The 17,373-nt window shown below is 48.5% G+C and overlaps 7 protein-coding genes and 1 non-coding gene across 8 annotated transcripts; 4 read left to right on the forward strand and 4 right to left on the reverse strand.

The window, feature by feature from the left end:
- Positions 1-2,053: 2,053 nt before the first annotated feature.
- On the reverse strand, positions 2,054-3,742 carry F5147DRAFT_697184 (uncharacterized protein; the record flags this gene model as incomplete). The annotated part of the gene is made up of 3 exons (XM_041437499.1): positions 3,656-3,742; positions 2,914-3,582; positions 2,054-2,860 (listed from the first exon to the last, which is right to left on the reverse strand). Exons 2-3 carry the CDS (start codon positions 3,304-3,306, stop codon positions 2,054-2,056), a joined length of 1,200 nt encoding a protein of 399 aa, XP_041292231.1. The 5' UTR covers positions 3,307-3,582; positions 3,656-3,742.
- Positions 3,743-4,940: 1,198 nt separating this feature from the next.
- On the forward strand, positions 4,941-6,173 carry F5147DRAFT_837351 (uncharacterized protein; the record flags this gene model as incomplete). Its single annotated transcript, XM_041444058.1, has 2 exons — positions 4,941-5,067; positions 5,731-6,173. The coding sequence occupies 2 exons, from the start codon at positions 4,941-4,943 to the stop codon at positions 6,093-6,095; spliced, it is 492 nt and encodes a 163-aa protein (XP_041292232.1). The 3' UTR covers positions 6,096-6,173.
- Positions 6,174-6,306: 133 nt separating this feature from the next.
- F5147DRAFT_774250 (uncharacterized protein) lies at positions 6,307-7,756 on the reverse strand (the record flags this gene model as incomplete). The annotated part of the gene is made up of 4 exons (XM_041441581.1): positions 6,307-6,643; positions 6,702-6,796; positions 6,861-7,082; positions 7,136-7,756. 4 exons carry the CDS (start codon positions 7,754-7,756, stop codon positions 6,307-6,309), a joined length of 1,275 nt encoding a protein of 424 aa, XP_041292233.1.
- A 314-nt stretch (positions 7,757-8,070) lies between these two features.
- Positions 8,071-9,760, reverse strand: F5147DRAFT_697194 (uncharacterized protein). The gene is made up of 5 exons (XM_041437500.1): positions 9,572-9,760; positions 9,390-9,513; positions 9,096-9,337; positions 8,942-9,036; positions 8,071-8,890 (listed from the first exon to the last, which is right to left on the reverse strand). Exons 1-5 carry the CDS (start codon positions 9,695-9,697, stop codon positions 8,404-8,406), a joined length of 1,074 nt encoding a protein of 357 aa, XP_041292234.1. The 5' UTR covers positions 9,698-9,760; the 3' UTR covers positions 8,071-8,403.
- Positions 9,761-9,872: 112 nt separating this feature from the next.
- F5147DRAFT_697198 (uncharacterized protein) lies at positions 9,873-10,812 on the forward strand. Its single transcript, XM_041437501.1, has 5 exons — positions 9,873-9,960; positions 10,020-10,059; positions 10,109-10,224; positions 10,276-10,451; positions 10,500-10,812. The coding sequence occupies exons 1-4, from the start codon at positions 9,937-9,939 to the stop codon at positions 10,441-10,443; spliced, it is 348 nt and encodes a 115-aa protein (XP_041292235.1). The 5' UTR covers positions 9,873-9,936; the 3' UTR covers positions 10,444-10,451; positions 10,500-10,812.
- Positions 10,813-11,237: 425 nt separating this feature from the next.
- On the forward strand, positions 11,238-11,344 carry F5147DRAFT_t84. Its single transcript has one exon. It is a non-coding gene; the product is annotated as a tRNA-Leu (tRNA).
- Positions 11,345-11,949: 605 nt separating this feature from the next.
- On the reverse strand, positions 11,950-13,652 carry F5147DRAFT_697199 (uncharacterized protein). The gene is made up of 10 exons (XM_041437502.1): positions 13,551-13,652; positions 13,421-13,495; positions 13,316-13,360; positions 13,201-13,254; positions 13,081-13,143; positions 12,841-13,020; positions 12,612-12,786; positions 12,332-12,559; positions 12,043-12,279; positions 11,950-11,987 (listed from the first exon to the last, which is right to left on the reverse strand). Exons 1-10 carry the CDS (start codon positions 13,554-13,556, stop codon positions 11,974-11,976), a joined length of 1,077 nt encoding a protein of 358 aa, XP_041292236.1. The 5' UTR covers positions 13,557-13,652; the 3' UTR covers positions 11,950-11,973.
- A 1,949-nt stretch (positions 13,653-15,601) lies between these two features.
- On the forward strand, positions 15,602-17,281 carry F5147DRAFT_653298 (uncharacterized protein; the record flags this gene model as incomplete). Its single annotated transcript, XM_041433765.1, has 3 exons — positions 15,602-15,697; positions 15,764-16,545; positions 16,795-17,281. The coding sequence occupies 3 exons, from the start codon at positions 15,602-15,604 to the stop codon at positions 17,279-17,281; spliced, it is 1,365 nt and encodes a 454-aa protein (XP_041292237.1).
- Positions 17,282-17,373: the final 92 nt, after the last annotated feature.

Below are 17,373 nucleotides of genomic sequence, written 5' to 3' on the forward strand. Positions count from 1 at the left end.
CTGTGAATTCGTACCTGATCTGTGGGTAAAAACAATTAAACGGTTCAAATGTCTCTGAACCGTTACGCTTTGACGGAGGTAGAAAACTGGCCTTTGACAGAAAGACGTGATTCAAGACTCATCTACGACAAGAAGAACGGCATATCGATGAGGTGCTCGACAGATGTAAAGAGCGCTTGGCGCCCAGTGTCATTGAAAGTTCTGCAAGGGCTTCTAGGTCAGAATTTCAGCGCAGCCGCTTAGAAATGCTAACCTGATGCTGACTGTAAATTGCGTGGCACTAAGAACGGCCGCGCGGCAAAGATTCAATATTCAATGAGTGCATACGTAATGACTTGAATTCTTCGTGAGTAAAAATAACTAAAGGTGCGATGTGCTAACCTGTGCTGGCTTAATCCAAACTATAGTTAACTAGTAATGATGATGATCGTAGGTCCTGAATGAACTCTATCATTATCTCCACAGCTGATACAGATGAATCGAATGGCATCCTTTAGCTCAGGTTTCAAGCTCTACATAGCATCATCGCGTACTTAATGACACGGCGATTGATCGCACCCAGTGAGGTCGTTAGCTTCCAGCTATAAACAGGTCAGAGATACTTTGGCGGCGATACCCTCACGCAGGCGGAGGTACAAATCAAGGGACTCTTGCCAATGTATTCTATGTGGTATATCCGTGGGTTATGATATTTTTATTGTTGTTCTAATGGGCTTTCATACCGACGATCTTGCAGTTCTTCGCCAGACGTAGCCTACATGTCTTCCTCCGAGCTTCAGTACATCATCAAACTCAGTGGCCAACCGTGACAGTTCCTGTCCCCAACGTGGTTGATCACACTTCTATTTCCAAGCGCCTACAACTTTCGAGGAACAAAGCCTGGCACGTGTGGTTCAAGTTCAAGTTCCATTCTTTCGAACATGTTTCTTTATCGGAGGAACTGCCCTCTGCGCACCATTTGTTGCCGATGAACATCTCTGTTCGTGGAAAGCTGATGAAGACTCGGCCGTGATCATCCCGATACTATCAACTCATCGAAGATGGAATAGGCGACTCTCTTGCACTTCCTGCAGGAACGACGATCACGCCCGTCAAGTCTTCTGGGTTCTCCTCGTTAACAGGACGACCATGATCCGGCTCAGATCTTCTGGAGTCTACGGCGTACGCATCCTGTATCGACAGCTCTTAATTTCCTTACCGATGATGCAACAATGTTAATTGAATAGTCTTGCAATGCTATCTATCTCTCCCGCCCGAACATCATTTCCATTGATACAGTTACCAATGTTTTGGCACGAGCTGAGAGGTCGTTTTGAGGATGCGATTTCAGCGGCATCATGGCCTTGGCAGCTTGGCTTGATTATTTTTCTACCGGGCCCAAGCAAGGCCCGACACATCAGTAATGTAATGCTACTATCACTGGTGTTACGCTGTCTGCAGGTCGGATCACTTGAAAGCCTCCTACACGGTGTGCGGAAGGGCATGATATCTGACAAACGCAATTCACCCAGTTCTTTCAAGGGAAAATAAATTCTAGATATCTCCGATCTCATTCATTGCCGTCTGACATTGATACCTGGAGAGTGTACGAAGTGTGCATGGTGAACTGCGAGACCTGCAAGCATACTCCTGCGAAGTCGCGGTCCGGGGCATTTGGACTGGCAATCTCTGTTGGAAGAACGTCCTGCCCAATATATGCTACTAGTCAAATTAGCGGAGATCTCGACAGTTAGTATGTTTGGTGATTCACCGAGTTCTGATGAATATTGTGAGCAGAGCATTCTGCTATTGCAGGACGACCATCTGTATTCGCTTGATCAATAGTGAAAAATCGGACCAAGGAAGTGTTCCACGACCAGATGGTGAAATTTGGCATCGACAGGGAAACATTAATTATAAGTGGCAGTCTGGACGTATGCGGGATTGGCCTCGAGAGGTATACTCTATGGCAACACATGCTTGAAACATAATCTCCCATAGTCAGGTTTTTAGGCCTTGGCCGAATGAAGATGGTATCCTCGACCAATGATCTCCGTAAGTACCTAGCTAATCATCAACTGGTTGATATCACACCGCTCTGTAAGTCGGACTGGACGTCAATGACCTCAAATGTGTCAATAAAGCCTGATCTGGAGAACATATAAATCCTATCCTTGTCGATCCACATGTCTCTCAACAGTGAATCAGCAACGATCTTTCTGTTCGAAAATACGACTTGGACGTAAGGCAGGGAGGTTGTCAAGCTCTCTCCATATCTGCCAAATGCATCAGCATTGATGTATGCCGTGGACGGCTCTTTCACCACTCGTCCTAGACCCCGCCTGTTTGTCACAGCTAGCGGGCTAAAGTCCAATAGTTGTAATATAAACTGCGAGTCGGACGCGCTGACAGGGAGTGTCTGCAAGACTCGGTTTCCGTTGATGTGAATTTTGAAATGAAATGGGTACTGAAAGATACGAGTATTTGAAGGGGCCCAATGTTCCCATGGTATTGGCATTGCTGCTGCCATTTCGTTGAGGTCGAAGAAAATCCTTGTGGATATGATGAAGACTTGAACACTATTTCGAGCAGAAGACCCCAAAAGGCATATGAGTCGATGTGTAGGGTCTGAGGTGCACATCGTCGTTTGGGCTTGCATATGCGACTGTGATCCATACCCAATATCATCTATCAGAGGAAGGCACCGTAACTTCAATGGGATGGGCATCAGGAAACACGCCAGCAATTCCGGCGTCTGAGAAATATTCTCAATTGAATAGAGATTCAAGTTATCGGTTATAACCAGCAATCGATTGTTACCGAGGAAACAAAAATCAACTGGGGCGGGGGATCGGTTGAGTACTACACCGCTGAGGATGCTCTAAATTAGAATCAACCGTCAAGTCTTTCAACTATTTTAAAACCAAAGCTCACACTGGATGTTGTCGAGTATTTCCAGTCCCAAATCTGCAGCTGCCACACCTTGTCCACCGGAATCCGATTTTCGTTGGTCGTGCGACGCGACAATGCGATATGCCTCCCAAAACCTTTGAGCTTTGCAAGTGTCGTCACAGAGTGGCTTTCCAAGTCGTCCGACAGAAACAGTTTCTCTCCAGCAGCCTGAGGGTGAACACCATCACCATCCAGGGCTCCAAGGTTAATATAGACTGTCTTGTGATCAACGACATAGGCGACAGCGATTAGGTTTTGTGCTGGGTCCATAAATACATCAAGGTTGTATGAGTGTGGAACCGAACACAACGTTCCTGGGAGCCAGTTTCGCCGGATTGACTGTTGTGAGGGCTTTGGAAGTACTGGAAAGATCATGGCTGTATCTCCTGATGCGTTCCACGAGCAGAAATGCCCGCCAGCAACAATGTTGTCTTGAGATAGCGGTGGCACTGTTACTACGGGGACCATTTTTAAAGGGTGGGTGTCAACCTTGAACCATGTGTGAGCTTGGTCTCTCAAAAGCTGCAGACGCTTAGAAATAGGTATGCCATGATCCGTGTTGGAGATAACAAGCAACCGTTGTCCACTTATTTCAACGATGTACTGAAGTTCGGAGGAGGACAAGTACATCTGGCGAAGGGTTCTACATACCTGCAAGAGGATCGTCAGAACAGCAGTCTATCTAGATTCTAGAACAACGATAACATGAATGATGGTGACCCACAGATGTACACCGAAGAATATCTCGGTGAGTAAGGAAGCTCAGAATGTAAGACAGGAGTTCTTCAACAAGAGACAGGAATCCTGTTTGCAAGGGCTTCATTTCGTTATACTAGTAACACTTGAAGGTGAAATAAGCGTATGTGCCAAGTGTCTGGCAGCCTACAATTACATAATATCGGTAACGGTGTTTATCCACAACCACTCAGACACTCGCCTCAAGATCTCTGAACAACAAGGTTCACCCGAGTGTGCGTGTCAGGTAATGAATGTTCCCTTTGAGCGAGGCTGACTGCTCGGACCGTCCCAGGCCCACCTACCCATCTCTCAAGTCTACTAAATATTGTTGTTGAACTCGGACGTCCGTCGTATGGCACATAGTGTGAGTGAATCCCGGTTTCTTCAGAACCCATCGGCATGAGTTCTTTTGCTACCGCACATGTTAGATTTGTGCTGGAGTGTCCTCGTCAATATAACCTTGTCCATTTCCCAGCTGGCGCGTCTCCTTCGCTTCCAAGTTGGTCTGCATCCACCCGGTAACACAATTCTGTGAGTGATCAGGATATCTTGAACAGAACAACTGTCTTCCATCCAATGGGTTTGTGTATGCTTTGGACTTTGTGGTTGGTTTTCGAATTTGGCTGTCATCCTCCATCGCACACTCACATCGAAGCGTCTCCTGGCTGGCACGTCTCACTCACCCTGGACCTACATACGATGTGCGCTGTTGGTGCTATTCGCTTTACCTGCTAACAGGTCAAAGATACTTTGGCGGCGATACCCTCACACAGGCGGAGCTACAAATCAAGGGACTCTTGCCAAGATATTCTACGTGGTACATCCGTGGGTTATGATATTGTTGTTGTTGTTCCAATGGGCTTTCATACTGACGGTCTCGCAATCCTTCACCAGACGTACATGTCTTCCTCCAAGTTTCAGTACATCATCAACTCTCAGTCGCTGACAATTACTTCCTGTCCCCAACGTGGTTGATCACACTTCTATTTCCAAGCGCCTACAACTTTCGAGGACCAAAGCCCACGCATGGTTCAATTTCAACTTCCATTCTTTCGAACGAGTTTCTTTATCGAAGGAATTGTCCTCTGCGCACACATTTGTAGTGATGTTCCGGCCCGGCTTGGGCTCAAAGCCCCGGCTTAGGCTCGGCTTGGGGGGGCTTAGGCTCACCAGATTTCAAGCCTGAGCCGTGAGCCCAAGCCGGCCCAAAGCCGGGGCTTAGGCCCATGCAAGCCGTGGCCCACATGCTGAATCAATGTCCGAGCTCCACCATGCCGTTCCCAACACCACCAACACCATGCGCAAACGCCCAGCACACGTCAGCAACTGCTGATGTGGCTCAGACGAATACGGACGGGATCAGGAGAAGGGAGGACAAGGAGAAGAACGAGAATGAGAGTTAGTTGTATTGTATTGACGTACCACGATGACCTTCAACGCGAGATTGAATGCGCTACACGCTTCCCAGACCGCCCCAGTGCATTTATCGTTGTAATAGATGTTGCCGGCAGCGTTGCGTAGCTTGTTTGTGGTGTTCAGAAGGGCCTTGCGCTCTGCGGCACAGCTGGTAAAGAAGTTGGCTCATAATCTGACGCGGCATGGACAAGGTTTGTTGGGAGAACTTGTCGTGGTGTGAGTGGTGCTTGACCCAGCCTAAACGAGGCTTCTGACATGCCATGATTGGGGCTTGACGTGGTGGTGCAGAGTATAGAGAGTGGATCGAACTTGACAGTGAAAGCAACACACGGCGCACGCGATGATTGCTTATCAACGTTTCAACACCGGAGAAAGTATCAGCGAGCTTTGAAACATAAATGGCATGACAACATATGGCGACTCACTATGATTTCTCTGACATAGTATTGTATGGTATGATGAAGGAAGAAGTTGCTAATGAGATGCCGAAGCACGAATTCCAGGAACTTTGCGCTCACCTGTGGGAAAGCTGTCTGGCGCAACAAGTATATAGTCTAAGCCGCGGCTTGGGCCGGCGGCTTAGGCTTCGCAAAATCCAAGCCTAGGCCTAAGCCGTGGTCAGGCCATATCCTAGGCCTGGGCTAGGCCCGGCTCAATTAGGCCCGGCTTCGGCTGGCCCGGGGCTCAAAGCCGGGCCGGAACATCACTACACATTTGTTGCCGATGAGGATCTCCGTTCGTGGAAAGCTGATGAAGACTCGGCCGTGATCATCCCGATACTATCAAGGCCCTCACGACGACAACTCAAGCACAATTGGTCTCTAGGAATGTTGTGTCCAGTTCCCACCTCGACCAACATGGCTGTTTTCATGGACCCAGCACAAAACCTGATTGCCGTCGTGTATGCTATTCCTAGTGGTCCTCACCAGTCAGATGAAACAGTCCGCCTCAACCCTAGAGCCCTGAATAGTGATAGTGTTCACCCCCAAATTTTAGAGCGGGCCAATTAGTAGCTGGTTATGAATAAAGATCGTCGACGGGCTTCGGCTTATTTACATAAACTTAGACTCTGTATAGATATGCACTGCCTTGGACTCATCTGTTCCAGCATTCCGTCGCGCATATTGTACGGAGCATGAGTGAGCATGGCATGTGCATAGTAACATTCGCCTTGCAGGACATATTGAGCTAGAGTCCAGACAGGATCTATCATAAACTGTTCTAAACATTGATAACCTCAAGCTCGTTTGAGAGCAAGTAAATCTTATCCCTGTCCATCCATATGTCCGTCAATTTGTCAGCACCGAACTCTCTGTCCAATATGACCTCGACGTAAGGCAAGAAAGTTGTTAAGTGCTCCTCACAACCAGTGATGTCCAAGGTAGATGGCTTTCTCACCACCCTTCCTAGACCCCACCTGTTCATTACAGCTAGCGGGCTGAAGTCCATGATACGTAATTTAGATAACTTCGATATGCGTCTCGTGACTGAGTTGTGGTTCGAGATTCGCTCGGGGACTGGGAATAATAGTAAAACTCGGTTCCCGCTAAGGTGAACTCTGCAATCGTCAAATTGCAGTGGGTACTGAAACATGCAAGTATTTGGAGGGCCCCAACATTTCCACGGTATTGGCATCGCTACTGCCACTTCGGAAAGATCGAAGAAAAATCCTGGTAGAAATGACGTAGACAATAGGTGCATTCAGCCCCCACTGCAGTAATGCAGAGTAGCCGGTGTTTAGGATCCAAGGTATACATTATTTGTTGGGCTTGCACCTGTGGCTGTGAGCTACACGCTATATCATCCACCGGAAGGAGACATGCTGTCGTGTACCGCAGTTGGGTGTGCAGCATAAAAGATGCCAGCAATTCTGGTGTCTGGGACATATCCTCGATTGAATAGAGCTTCAAATCTTCAGCAAAAACGAGCAATCTATCGTTTCCGAAGAAACAAAAATGAATACGCCATGGACATTTGTTGCTGACTCGGAGGACACTCTAAATTGAGAGTCAGCTGTGGAGTCTTTCAATGATTTCTGACCAAGGCTCACATCTGATGTTGTTGAGTGCTGCCAGTTCCAAATCTGCAGCTGCCACATGTTGTACTTTGACGAAGTACACTGCAAAGCGATATACCTCCCCATAACCTTGAGTCGCAGACTCTCTGAATCCATGTGGTCATCGTATCCAGGAAGCTCCGACAGAAACAACGTCAGTCCAGCAGCTTGGGGGTGAAAACTATCATCATCCAGAGCTCTAAGGTTGATGAAGAGCCTCTCGTGATTAACATAGACGACGGCGATCAGGTTTTGTGCTGGGTCCATGAGAACACGGAGATTGGTTGAGTTGGGAACTGTACACAATGTTCCGGGAGGCCAGTTACGCTTGATTGTTTGTTGTGAGGGCTTTGGGAATATTGGAATGATCGTGGCCGTGTCATCTATTTTGTCCCACATGTAGATATGTCCATCAGCTACGAAACTGTTTGACCACACCACCTTTGGTATAGAAAATGTTTTGGCAGAGCGAATGTCAACGCTGAACCAAGCATGAGCTTTATCCTTCAACTCTTGCAGGCGCTTGGAAATAGGTATGTGGTTGTCCATGTTGGAGATCAGAAGCAAATGTTGACCGCTGAGTTCAACAATGTACTGAAGCTCGGAGGAGGACATATATGTCTGGCGAAGGGCCCTACATACCTGCACGATGATTGTCAGGATGGAATTCCATGTTAACATCAACATATAGAGAAACTGGATTGCGGCTCACGGCTGTGCAACAAAGAATATCTCGGTAGGGAAGGAAGCGCAAAATGTAGAACTGGAGCTCCTCAGCCAGAGAGAGGAACCCCGGGCCCCTCATGGTAGACTTCCTTTTAGACGGGCTGGTCACCAGTATAGTTCATTGTATATAAATACCGGTACCGGAGGAATATGGACTCCGAGTTAAAAGTAAATGAATGATGATCACGTGCGTCATGACGAACTGAACATTTGAAATTGAAATTCTGTATGATTTCCAAATTCCTCACTACGACAGACACATCGATATGTTGGCCTAACCTGAAGCCCAAAGCAGACTTCATGTCTACACAGATCAATGACATTAAAACGTGCATTATTCCAATCTCGATGCAATGAACGGATAAGCGCTAAGTAACCAATGTCGGTCCGTCTGTATCCGCGTGTCTATGTCAACCAAAATTCATGCGGTGGGGTATTATAAAGTGCGATGAAATAAATGACCGCCCAGAGAAATGCGGTATGCGAATGTGAATGCAACAACCTCTCTCCCCGTCAACAGTGATACCCGCACCGCCTTACGACAAGAACGCCATCGCGAACACCACACCAACAAGTCCGGCGCCAAGTGATACACCCATGGTGGCAGCACCACCAGTTTTAGCCGGTGATGCGCCGGAATTGGTGCCGCTCGCTGTTGACTTTGCTCCACTTGCACCTGAACTCGCGATCGCGCCTGATGGCGTCGGCAGACCCGTGTACAGTGACGTGCTTGTGTACGTCACGCAGTTCGAGCTCGGAGCAGGCGTGGCGGTGTAAGGTACGGTGGTGATCGGACCAAGAGATTCGGCGGGTTGGTAATAGGTCGAGGTAGCACCGTTGGTAGTGTAGACACCGACGGGGGACATGTCGTCACCATCGCAGACCTCGAAAACACCCTTCTGTGCGTTGTTGGGTGCGTTGTATGCGCACCCAAGACGGTCATAGATGTTTTGGCAGAGGGCCTGTTGGTTCTGGCCGGCGGGATCGCAGATTTTCATACAGAAGCCGTCGCCACCCATGAAGCTGAAAGGGAAATGAGACACGTGGACGAACAAGAGGCTGGGAAAAACGCACTTTGTCCAGTCAATAACTTGTTGGTACGAAGCGTTGTTACCACCGTTGCTGGGGAACGCGTTGGAGTACATGAGACCGCCAAGAGGGTTACCGCGCTGCAAGTCACGTTGAGACTTCACCCATGGGAGGTGTCACACAGTAATTTCTAACTCACCAGATCAGCACCGTGAGGGTCCAACTCGCCTCCGTAGTCATTAGCAGCAATGTTGACCTGGGTTTGGTCAATGAAACCGGCAATTTGGATGTAGTTGGGGGTCTTGATGAGCTGTACGCCTTGGAGAGCACCGGCGGGGATGAGACGAGTACCGTGTCCTGGCTTTGTGCACCAGGCGACTTCCTGACCTTCGGTGTCACCGATGGTGGAGTTGGGCTGTGGGGGAGCCCAGAGGCAGAAATCTGTATGATTTTAGAAACCGTGAATAGACTAAAAAAAACGGCGAAAACTGACCGTCTATGTGGTTCACGAACGAAGTTTGACACAAGGAATTCTGGTTCTCAGTTGTGGAGTTGCAAATATTGTAACCGGTTTGGGGACCGCGAAGAGCAGCGGTATTATAGTCGACTTGGTAAGGCTAATATACGATGAGTACCATTCTATTGCGCGCCGCTGCATGCTGCAAGCACACTCACGATACCAGATGGGTAGGCATAGTGCTTATCAACGAGAGGAGTGGGGTCAGCAGGGTCAGGCTGAGCGTGGACAAAGGTAATGGCCGCAACAGCAAGGAGGGCAGATGAAAGAGCGGACGGAGACATGGTCTGGCCGGTAATGATCAAGGACTAATTTAGATGACGAGCGCTAGAGAGACAAAGAGAGACTGAGATTTTTTGATGCGATCACATTCTCCTCAAATAGGTTTCGGCTATTCCCCGAGGTGCACTGACCACCCCACCACGTGATAATAACACGTCGCGTTTAAACCCCGACGCGACTACGTTTAAAGATCGATAACCCTTCAAATCAATCAACAAAATTCACCCTCATCCTAACCATCATGGCAAAATCAACGAACAGGTCAGTTCAACGCGTCTTTTAGTTTAAACATCCACTCATCGTCGTAAAGAATCAACCACGAAGGCTGCAACAAAACGCGCTAACACCAAGACCTCCAAGGCTGGTTCGTCGTCCCTTTAGATTTTTTCTTCGTCGTACTCACTTAGTCATAGACAAGGAGGACAAACCAAAGCGCGCACCAAGTGCATACAACCTCTTCGTACAAGCTCATATGAAAGAGTGGAAGGAGGCACATCCCGGCGCACCCATCAAAGAAGCTATGGCCGAGGTGCGTATATGCGCATATATGCGTCCCGTTCATGTCTGATACACCTCTAAGATCGCAGCAATGTGGCGGGAAGCACCTGAGAACCCAAATCGTGGCAAGGAGCCAAAGCCTAGGAAGCCAAAGGCTGCGGCTGGCGCACCTAAAGCTAGCCGCAAGAAGAAGCAAACTCCACCACCATCAAGTGACGCCGAGAATACTGGTGACGTCAGCGACGATTAGTGCATCATGTATGTTTGCTTCTTCTTTCACGCCGTTATCTTCACTGACGTCTGTAGTCTTTAGCTTCCCTTCCGTTGCTCCTGACATTATATTTCTCCGTAATCATTCAGTTCACTGTACTCTTTCGCATTCCCCCTTGAGTTATAGAGCCGTGTGTATGCTACAATGCAGTTATTTATTCAGATAGACGTGGCCGAATACACATAGCCCCTCCACCGTCACGCCTGATCATGCCGTTCGAAAGTCTGGCCATGTATGTCTGTCTACGTGATGACAATTAATGCACCACCTCCGACTAATCTTGCCCTTCGGCGTCTTCCCCCACGACAAGGTCTGGACTTACTGCTTACGCGTTTGCGTCGGTCAGACATTCTACCTCAAGGGATTTACGTCTCCGATGACAATCCCAACGATGGATTAATATTGTAACTCGTGCAACTTTCCAGTGCTACAGGCGGCCCACTTCAGGGTGAATGTCAGCTCCTTATGTGCACGCCGACCGTAGCATCCTTTGTGGATGCAATGATAAACCTCAAGCAATTTGACGAATGTGAGTACTGCCCAAACATGTGTCAAAGACGTCCACTCGTTTATAAGTGTCGACTTTGTCTAACTACTCGTGTTTTGCAGCCTGTCACGCGCCAGCTTGGTTTGTCCCCCTTCTTCCCCTGCATAGTTGAGAAAAATGGACTGAATATAATTCGGTCGCGCGTTAACTGTCTTCCTTCTAATGAGACTATAGGCAATGTCTTGGACCAGTACTATGGTTGGCAAGTCGCGGACTAGTCAACCATGGCAAGATGGCCGAGCGGTCTATGGCGTGTGACTCAAGCGAAAGCTTGCCTGATAGCAGGTTTCTCATCCTCGTAAGAGGGCGTGGGTTCAAATCCCACTCTTGTCATCATTTTTGAAGATGGTTCTCTTGGCTTATCCTCATTTTTGTTGTTGTCCAGGATCTACTCGACCAATTGCAAGTCAAGGTCGAACAAGAACAACGTGCATGAATCCACGAAGATAAGGTGTGCGTAAGATGAAGTCAGGATCGCCGTTAGGTCGTGAATCTCCACTTGAACTCGAACTCGTGCTCACCGACTCAAGTCTCCATGATTAAGTGACCACACGCTGATTCCACTTACCGTGATCCCAAATTCTAAAACTTAATTAGATACAGTGTGGTAGGCACAGTATATCCACTATTATCTACTACAACACGCCTGGCATGTCAGCAATGTTTGCGTGGTCAGTCTGGATGATCAAGTTGTGTTCCATCAACTTGCATGATCTCTGAATCAATCGATCCTTCTCGCCCGAAAGTATGCGAACTACCAGAGTTGTATGATCATTCCCAGTGTAACAGCCAGTCATGCTAGATCCTCAGTGAACTCATGCGAATGTGAATTTCATATATTTCGGTGTTTCCTACTGTCAGTAATGTACATCCTTCTTCCCATCGACATACAGGTGCAAGTAAATTTTATATACATGATGATATTAGCAAGGGTCTTGGCGGGCGCATCCGCAGTTCAACGCTCAACGCTGACCGTCTGCAAGAATATGTCAGACAAGACCAACAAGCAACATGTCTAAGCAGGTACTCACAAGCCTTGGTTTCGTACTTGCCAAGACCGACGATGATGTTTTGAGGCTCCTGGGCCTTACCAGAGAGGTAGTTCTCAATGATGGTCTTGGTGCCGCTTGCATAACGAGCCTGAGCATCGAGGGTGGTGCCAGAGTAATGAGGTACCATGCCGTTACCGCCGCCAAGGGTGTTCTTAGCCGTGCGCAAGACGTGGTCTTTGGGTGCGGGCTGGACGTTCCAAACATCACCAGCATAACCTGTTGCCATGTGAGCTCAACGTGCAGATATTAGGTGGCGGGGGTCACGAACCGTTCAGGTGACCACTTGCAAGGGCAGCAGCTACGGCGTCCTTGTCACAGATAGCACCGCGAGCGGTGTTAACGAGCCATGCACCTTTCTTGAAGTGTTTGAGAAGCTCGGCGTTGACGAGGCCGAGTGTACCCTCGTGCAGAGGGCAGTTGACGGTGATGACGTCGCACTGCGAGACAAAGTCCTTGAGGTCCTCGACGCGACGAGCGTTGACGGCCTTAGCAGCAGCTGTAATCGCATGAATCAAGCTGTATAAAACCGAAGATAGTGTGATACAAACCTTCAGGCAAGGGAGCGTAGTCGAAGTAGAGGAGCTCCTTGCAGTCGAAGGGCATCAGACGCTGGAGGACACGGTAGCCGATACGACCAGCACCAATGGTGCCAACGACCTTGCCCTCGAGATCGAAGGCATTGCGAGCAATGTCAGAGACCATCCAGTCTCCGCGCTCGATCATCTAAGAATGGCGAGCAATTAACAAAGGGAAACGCGCGCCAGTGAGTCATCATACCTCGTGTGCTGGAACAAAGTTCCTGACGAGGAGGAGGATAGACATCACGACATGCTCGGCGACGGAGACGACATTGGATCCTGAGACCTCTAGGACCTGAATACCATTTTTGACAGCGGCGTTGAGGTCGATGTGGTCAGAGCCAACACCAGCGGTGACACAGAGCTTAAGCTTCTTGGCCTATCAGAAGTATGAATGAACCGTTCATATCGATCGACGATAGCTCAACGATCATCATACCTTCGCGACCAAGTCAGCAGTGAGGTACCCAGGGTGGAATGGAGTCGTGATCAAGATCTCAGCCTAAGAAAGAGAGTAAGTACACGCGGATATATGTACAGTAGTTGGGCTTGGACGTACATCAGCGATGTGCTTCTGGAAGTCGCTGTCAGCGCCCTCTTTTGAGTCCGAAACCTACACAAATGAGTAGATTAGGTGACTGCGTAAGCGTGCCGACAGAAACTTCGACACATACGATGTACTCGTGGCCTTGGGACTCGAGCCACTTGCGGATCCCAAGCTATATGGAAAGCATGAGTAAGTCTGTCGAAGATAATCTAGAATTCTCAACGAGACGAACCTGGTTCTCCACAGTACCAAGGAGACGGGGCTCGCTCGTAGCAGCATTACCGCCCTTGTAGAGGATAGCTAAGATCTATAAGCGCAAGCGCGTCAGATCTTGTAATCGAAGACAGAAGGTTCATCAGTACCTTCATGACTGAGTTTATGAGGACTGAAGGAAGATGTGTAGTTGGGTGAGTGGAAGAAAGAATGAGTCCCTGTGTCGACGAAAGTCCAGGATCTTTATAGGGGGGAGTCCGGGGTGTGAGCGATCCTACTACAATCGGAAAACAAACAGTGTGGGGGCCTATCGTCTCCTACCGCTCTCTGTGTACATCATGGCCTTCCGGTTTGAGGGCTCCCTGATCCGTCAATTTAGCAAATTCCATCGGCGCCCTGATGATGATCCTGTATGCCCCCCCGGTCGTGCCCATTGACCAAAAATAACACACGGATCAGCATCCATCATGTCGTATATTCCGGAAGAAAGCGCGGTAGCCCACGGTAACTAGTAGGAGAATGGGATCGGAAGAAATCGGCACACTGCCAAGCGCCGGACGAGTTCGAGTTCAAATGGAGGGCGGCCGGCCGACGTGTTCAAACGGGACAACTCCCGAGTCAGGTGAACCTCATTCAGCCGGCCAATCCGGCTCCACTTCATACAAACTTAAAGAAGATGTGACAGTCTGACATAGCTCTCCTGGCTCTCCTGCTACCGGTACCCAAAAGTTATACATTCCCGTTGAGTCAGATCGACTCATTCTCACGTTTGATATATCATTTAAATCTTGGCATGCTGCACGCCGGTATCATGACAGACGGAGGATGTCCCTCCCATGACTCTTTCTTCACGTAGTCCGCCAGGCTGGCGCAACGACTCGCAGTAGTGGGTTGTTGTTGGCTTGAAGTTCTGATCGTTCCTGCAGGGTATCGTTCACAGGCGAGTCTGCAACGAAGTCGAGACCTAAATTAACTCCCTGGAACGTGACACAATTTCCATCGTTTACGCTGGTGCCTGTCGACAGTCACATGCGTCCTTGTGAAATCGAGACTGCGTGATTCATGCTGAGAGTTCGGCTCGGAGGTATCAATCGCGAGTTAGCAAGATTCATATTCATTGATGTATGTCTGTAGTGACAGACGGACGTGCCAATCGGCAGAATATTGAAGAGTAAAACTTTTCCTATGGTGAGCATACCATTATCATTTTGGGTATGAGAAGATGGCAGGTACTTCTCATTCGTCACAGTGCTACTTACTCTGGAGGATTTACTCGACATTCAATATCGCCTTCCCGAGTTATTCAAGAATACGGGGTGAAAACAATACGTCCGATAAGGCTTCTCACACTACTATTATTGGACTATGCATGTACAGCGAAGGGTATTGAGACAAAGGTAGGCTTTGATAGCGTTCGTTGTCATCTATTTTCAAGCAGGTAAAGCGATGATAGCATCAACAGCGCACATCGTATGTAGGTCCAGGGTGAGTGAGATGTGCCAGCCAGGAGACCCTTCGATGTGAGCGTGCGATGGAGGACGACAGTCAAATTCAAAAACCAACCACAAAGTCCAAAACATACACAAAACCCATTGGATGGAAGATGGTTGTTCTGTTCAAGTTGTGTTACCGGTGTCCCATCAGACGACTGGTGAGTCGCAGATATTGTCATGTGCTGATATATGATTATATATAGAAAAGGTTTTCGTTATATTGGAATATCAAGTCATATAAAGCCATGTATAACGTCGGAAAACTACCACAATCAACGTAAAGCACCCCGGGGAGACTCACGAGTTCTTTGATGCCAATGGTGGCCCGTGGGTGCAGACCAACTTGGAAGCGAAGGTGTGGAGTTGCACCTTATGTAATGGGCAACGACGCTCACGCGCCAAGTCCATCTTTCCTACATCATGCTCAGTTACTGCCATGTGCGACACAACTTAGTAATCGAGATTGTCGTTGGGTAAATACAGGTGCGTGTCAAGTAACTGTAGCCTTATGTATTGGATATATCGGGCATTTGAGGAACCACTACCGCTGGACGGCTATATGCGGAAGGGAGCACAGTATTCTCGCACATCTTGGGAATCCGTTTGCGTTTGACAAAGCCCTCCCTCCACTAACGTGGGAGTAGGGAATGTAGGCTGAGACACTTGGCACATGCATAACAAGTTGCTTGTTTCACCTTCAAATCGAAATGGAGCCCCAAACAGGATTCCTGTCTCTTGCTGAAGAACTCCTGTGTTACATTCTGAGCTTCCTTCCTTACCGAGATATTCTTCGGTGTACATCTGTGCGTCGCCATCATTCATGTTCTCGCTGTTCTAGAATCTAAATAGTTCTGATGATCCTCTTGCAGATATGTAGAACCCTTCGCCAGACGTACTTGTCCTTCTCCGAACTTCAATACATCGTTGAAACAAGTGGACAACAGTTGCTCGTTATCCCCAACACAGACGATAGCATACCTATTTCTGAGCGTCTGCAGCGTTTGAGAGACGAAGCTCACGCATGGTTCAAAGTTGACACCCACCCTTTCCTTAAACTTGTCCCCATAACATGGGCACCGCTATCGCGAGAAAACATTGTTGCTGGTGGGCATTTCTGCTCGTGGGACCCAATAGGAGATACGGCCATGATCCTTCCAGTACATCCAAAGCCCTCACAGCAGTCAATCCGGCGAAACTGGCTCCCAGGAACGTTGTGTTCGGTTCCACACTTACGCAACCTTGACGTATTTATGGACCCAGCACAAAACCTAATCGCTGTCGCTTATGCCGCTGATCACAGGACAGTCTACATTAACCTTGGAGCCCTGGATGGTGATGGTGTTCACCCTCAGGCTGCTGGAGAGAGACTGGTTCTGTCGGACAACTCGCGCTCTGCAACGGGAAATGCAAAGCTCAAAGGTTTTGGGAGGCATATCGCATTGTCGCGTCTCTCGAACGATGAAAATCAGAATTCGGTGTGGCAGCTGCAGATTTGGGACTGGAAATACTCGACAACATCCAGTGTGAGCTTTGGTTTGAAAGAGTTGAAAGAGTTGATGGTTGATTCTGAATTTAGAGCATCCTCAGCGGTGCAGTACCCGACGGATCCGGCCCAGTTGAATTTTGTTTCCTCGGGAACAATCGATTGCTGGTTATAGCCGATAACTTGAATCTCTATTCATGAGAACATGTCCCAGACACCGGAATTTCTGGCGTGTTTCCTGATACCCATCCCATCGATGCTACTACACTGCCTTCCTATGATAGATGATATTGGGTATGACTCACAGCTACATATGCAAGCCCAAGCGACGATGTGCACCTCAGACCCCACACATCGACTCATATGCCTTATTACGCGTTGTGCTCGAGATAATCTAACCTTGATCATTTCCACGAGGATTTTCTTCGACCTCGACGAAATGGCAGCAGCAATGCCGATACCATGGGAACATTGGGGCCCCTCAAATACTCGTATCTTTCAGCGACCATCTCGTTCCACAATCCACGGAAACCGAGTCTTGCAGAGACTCTATGTCGGCACGGGCAGCTCGCAGTTTATATTACAACTATTGGACTTTAGCCCGCTAGCTGTGACAAACGGGCGGGGTCTAGGACGAGTGGTGAAAGAGCCGTCCACGACATATGCCATTGTCGATAGATTTGGCACACGTGGAGAGAGCTTGACAACTTCCCTGCCTTACGTTCAAGTCGTATTTTCGGACAGAAAGTTCGATCGTGTTCATTCACAGTTGAGGGAGATGTGGATCGACAAGGATAGGATTTATATGCTCTCCAAATCACTGAGATATCCTAGGGACAGACTTGAGGTCATTGACGTCAAGCCTGACTTACGGAGCGCTGTGGTATCAACTGTTGATGATTAGCTAGGTACTTATGGAGATCATTGGTCGAGGATATCATCTTCATTTGACCAAGGCCTAAAAATCTGACTGGGAGACTATTTTTCAAGCATGTG

The sequence above is a fragment of the Suillus discolor genome (assembly GCF_016758755.1).
Source record: "Suillus discolor strain FC423 chromosome Unknown F5147scaffold_31, whole genome shotgun sequence".
NCBI lineage: Eukaryota > Fungi > Basidiomycota > Agaricomycetes > Boletales > Suillaceae > Suillus > Suillus discolor.

What these genes read in the sequence shown, in the direction of transcription:
- F5147DRAFT_697194 (XM_041437500.1), bottom strand. Translation starts at nt 9,697, where the DNA reads ATGTCTCCGTCCGCTCTTTCATCTGCCCTCCTTGCTGTTGCGGCCATT. An exon ending in GTTCGTGAACCACATAGACG is followed by an intron (nt 9,338 to 9,389) that starts GTCAGTTTTCGC and finishes AAAATCATACAG; the next exon opens with ATTTCTGCCTCTGGGCTCCC. An exon ending in CAAGTTATTGACTGGACAAA is followed by an intron (nt 8,891 to 8,941) that starts GTGCGTTTTTCC and finishes TTTCCCTTTCAG; the next exon opens with CTTCATGGGTGGCGACGGCT.
- F5147DRAFT_697198 (XM_041437501.1), top strand. Translation starts at nt 9,937, where the DNA reads ATGGCAAAATCAACGAACAGGTCA. An exon ending in CACCAAGACCTCCAAGGCTG is followed by an intron (nt 10,060 to 10,108) that starts GTTCGTCGTCCC and finishes ACTTAGTCATAG; the next exon opens with ACAAGGAGGACAAACCAAAG. An exon ending in TCAAAGAAGCTATGGCCGAG is followed by an intron (nt 10,225 to 10,275) that starts GTGCGTATATGC and finishes TACACCTCTAAG; the next exon opens with ATCGCAGCAATGTGGCGGGA.
- F5147DRAFT_697199 (XM_041437502.1), bottom strand. An exon ending in TTGGTACTGTGGAGAACCAG is followed by an intron (nt 13,361 to 13,420) that starts GTTCGTCTCGTT and finishes CTTTCCATATAG; the next exon opens with CTTGGGATCCGCAAGTGGCT. An exon ending in CTGCTGACTTGGTCGCGAAG is followed by an intron (nt 13,021 to 13,080) that starts GTATGATGATCG and finishes TACTTCTGATAG; the next exon opens with GCCAAGAAGCTTAAGCTCTG.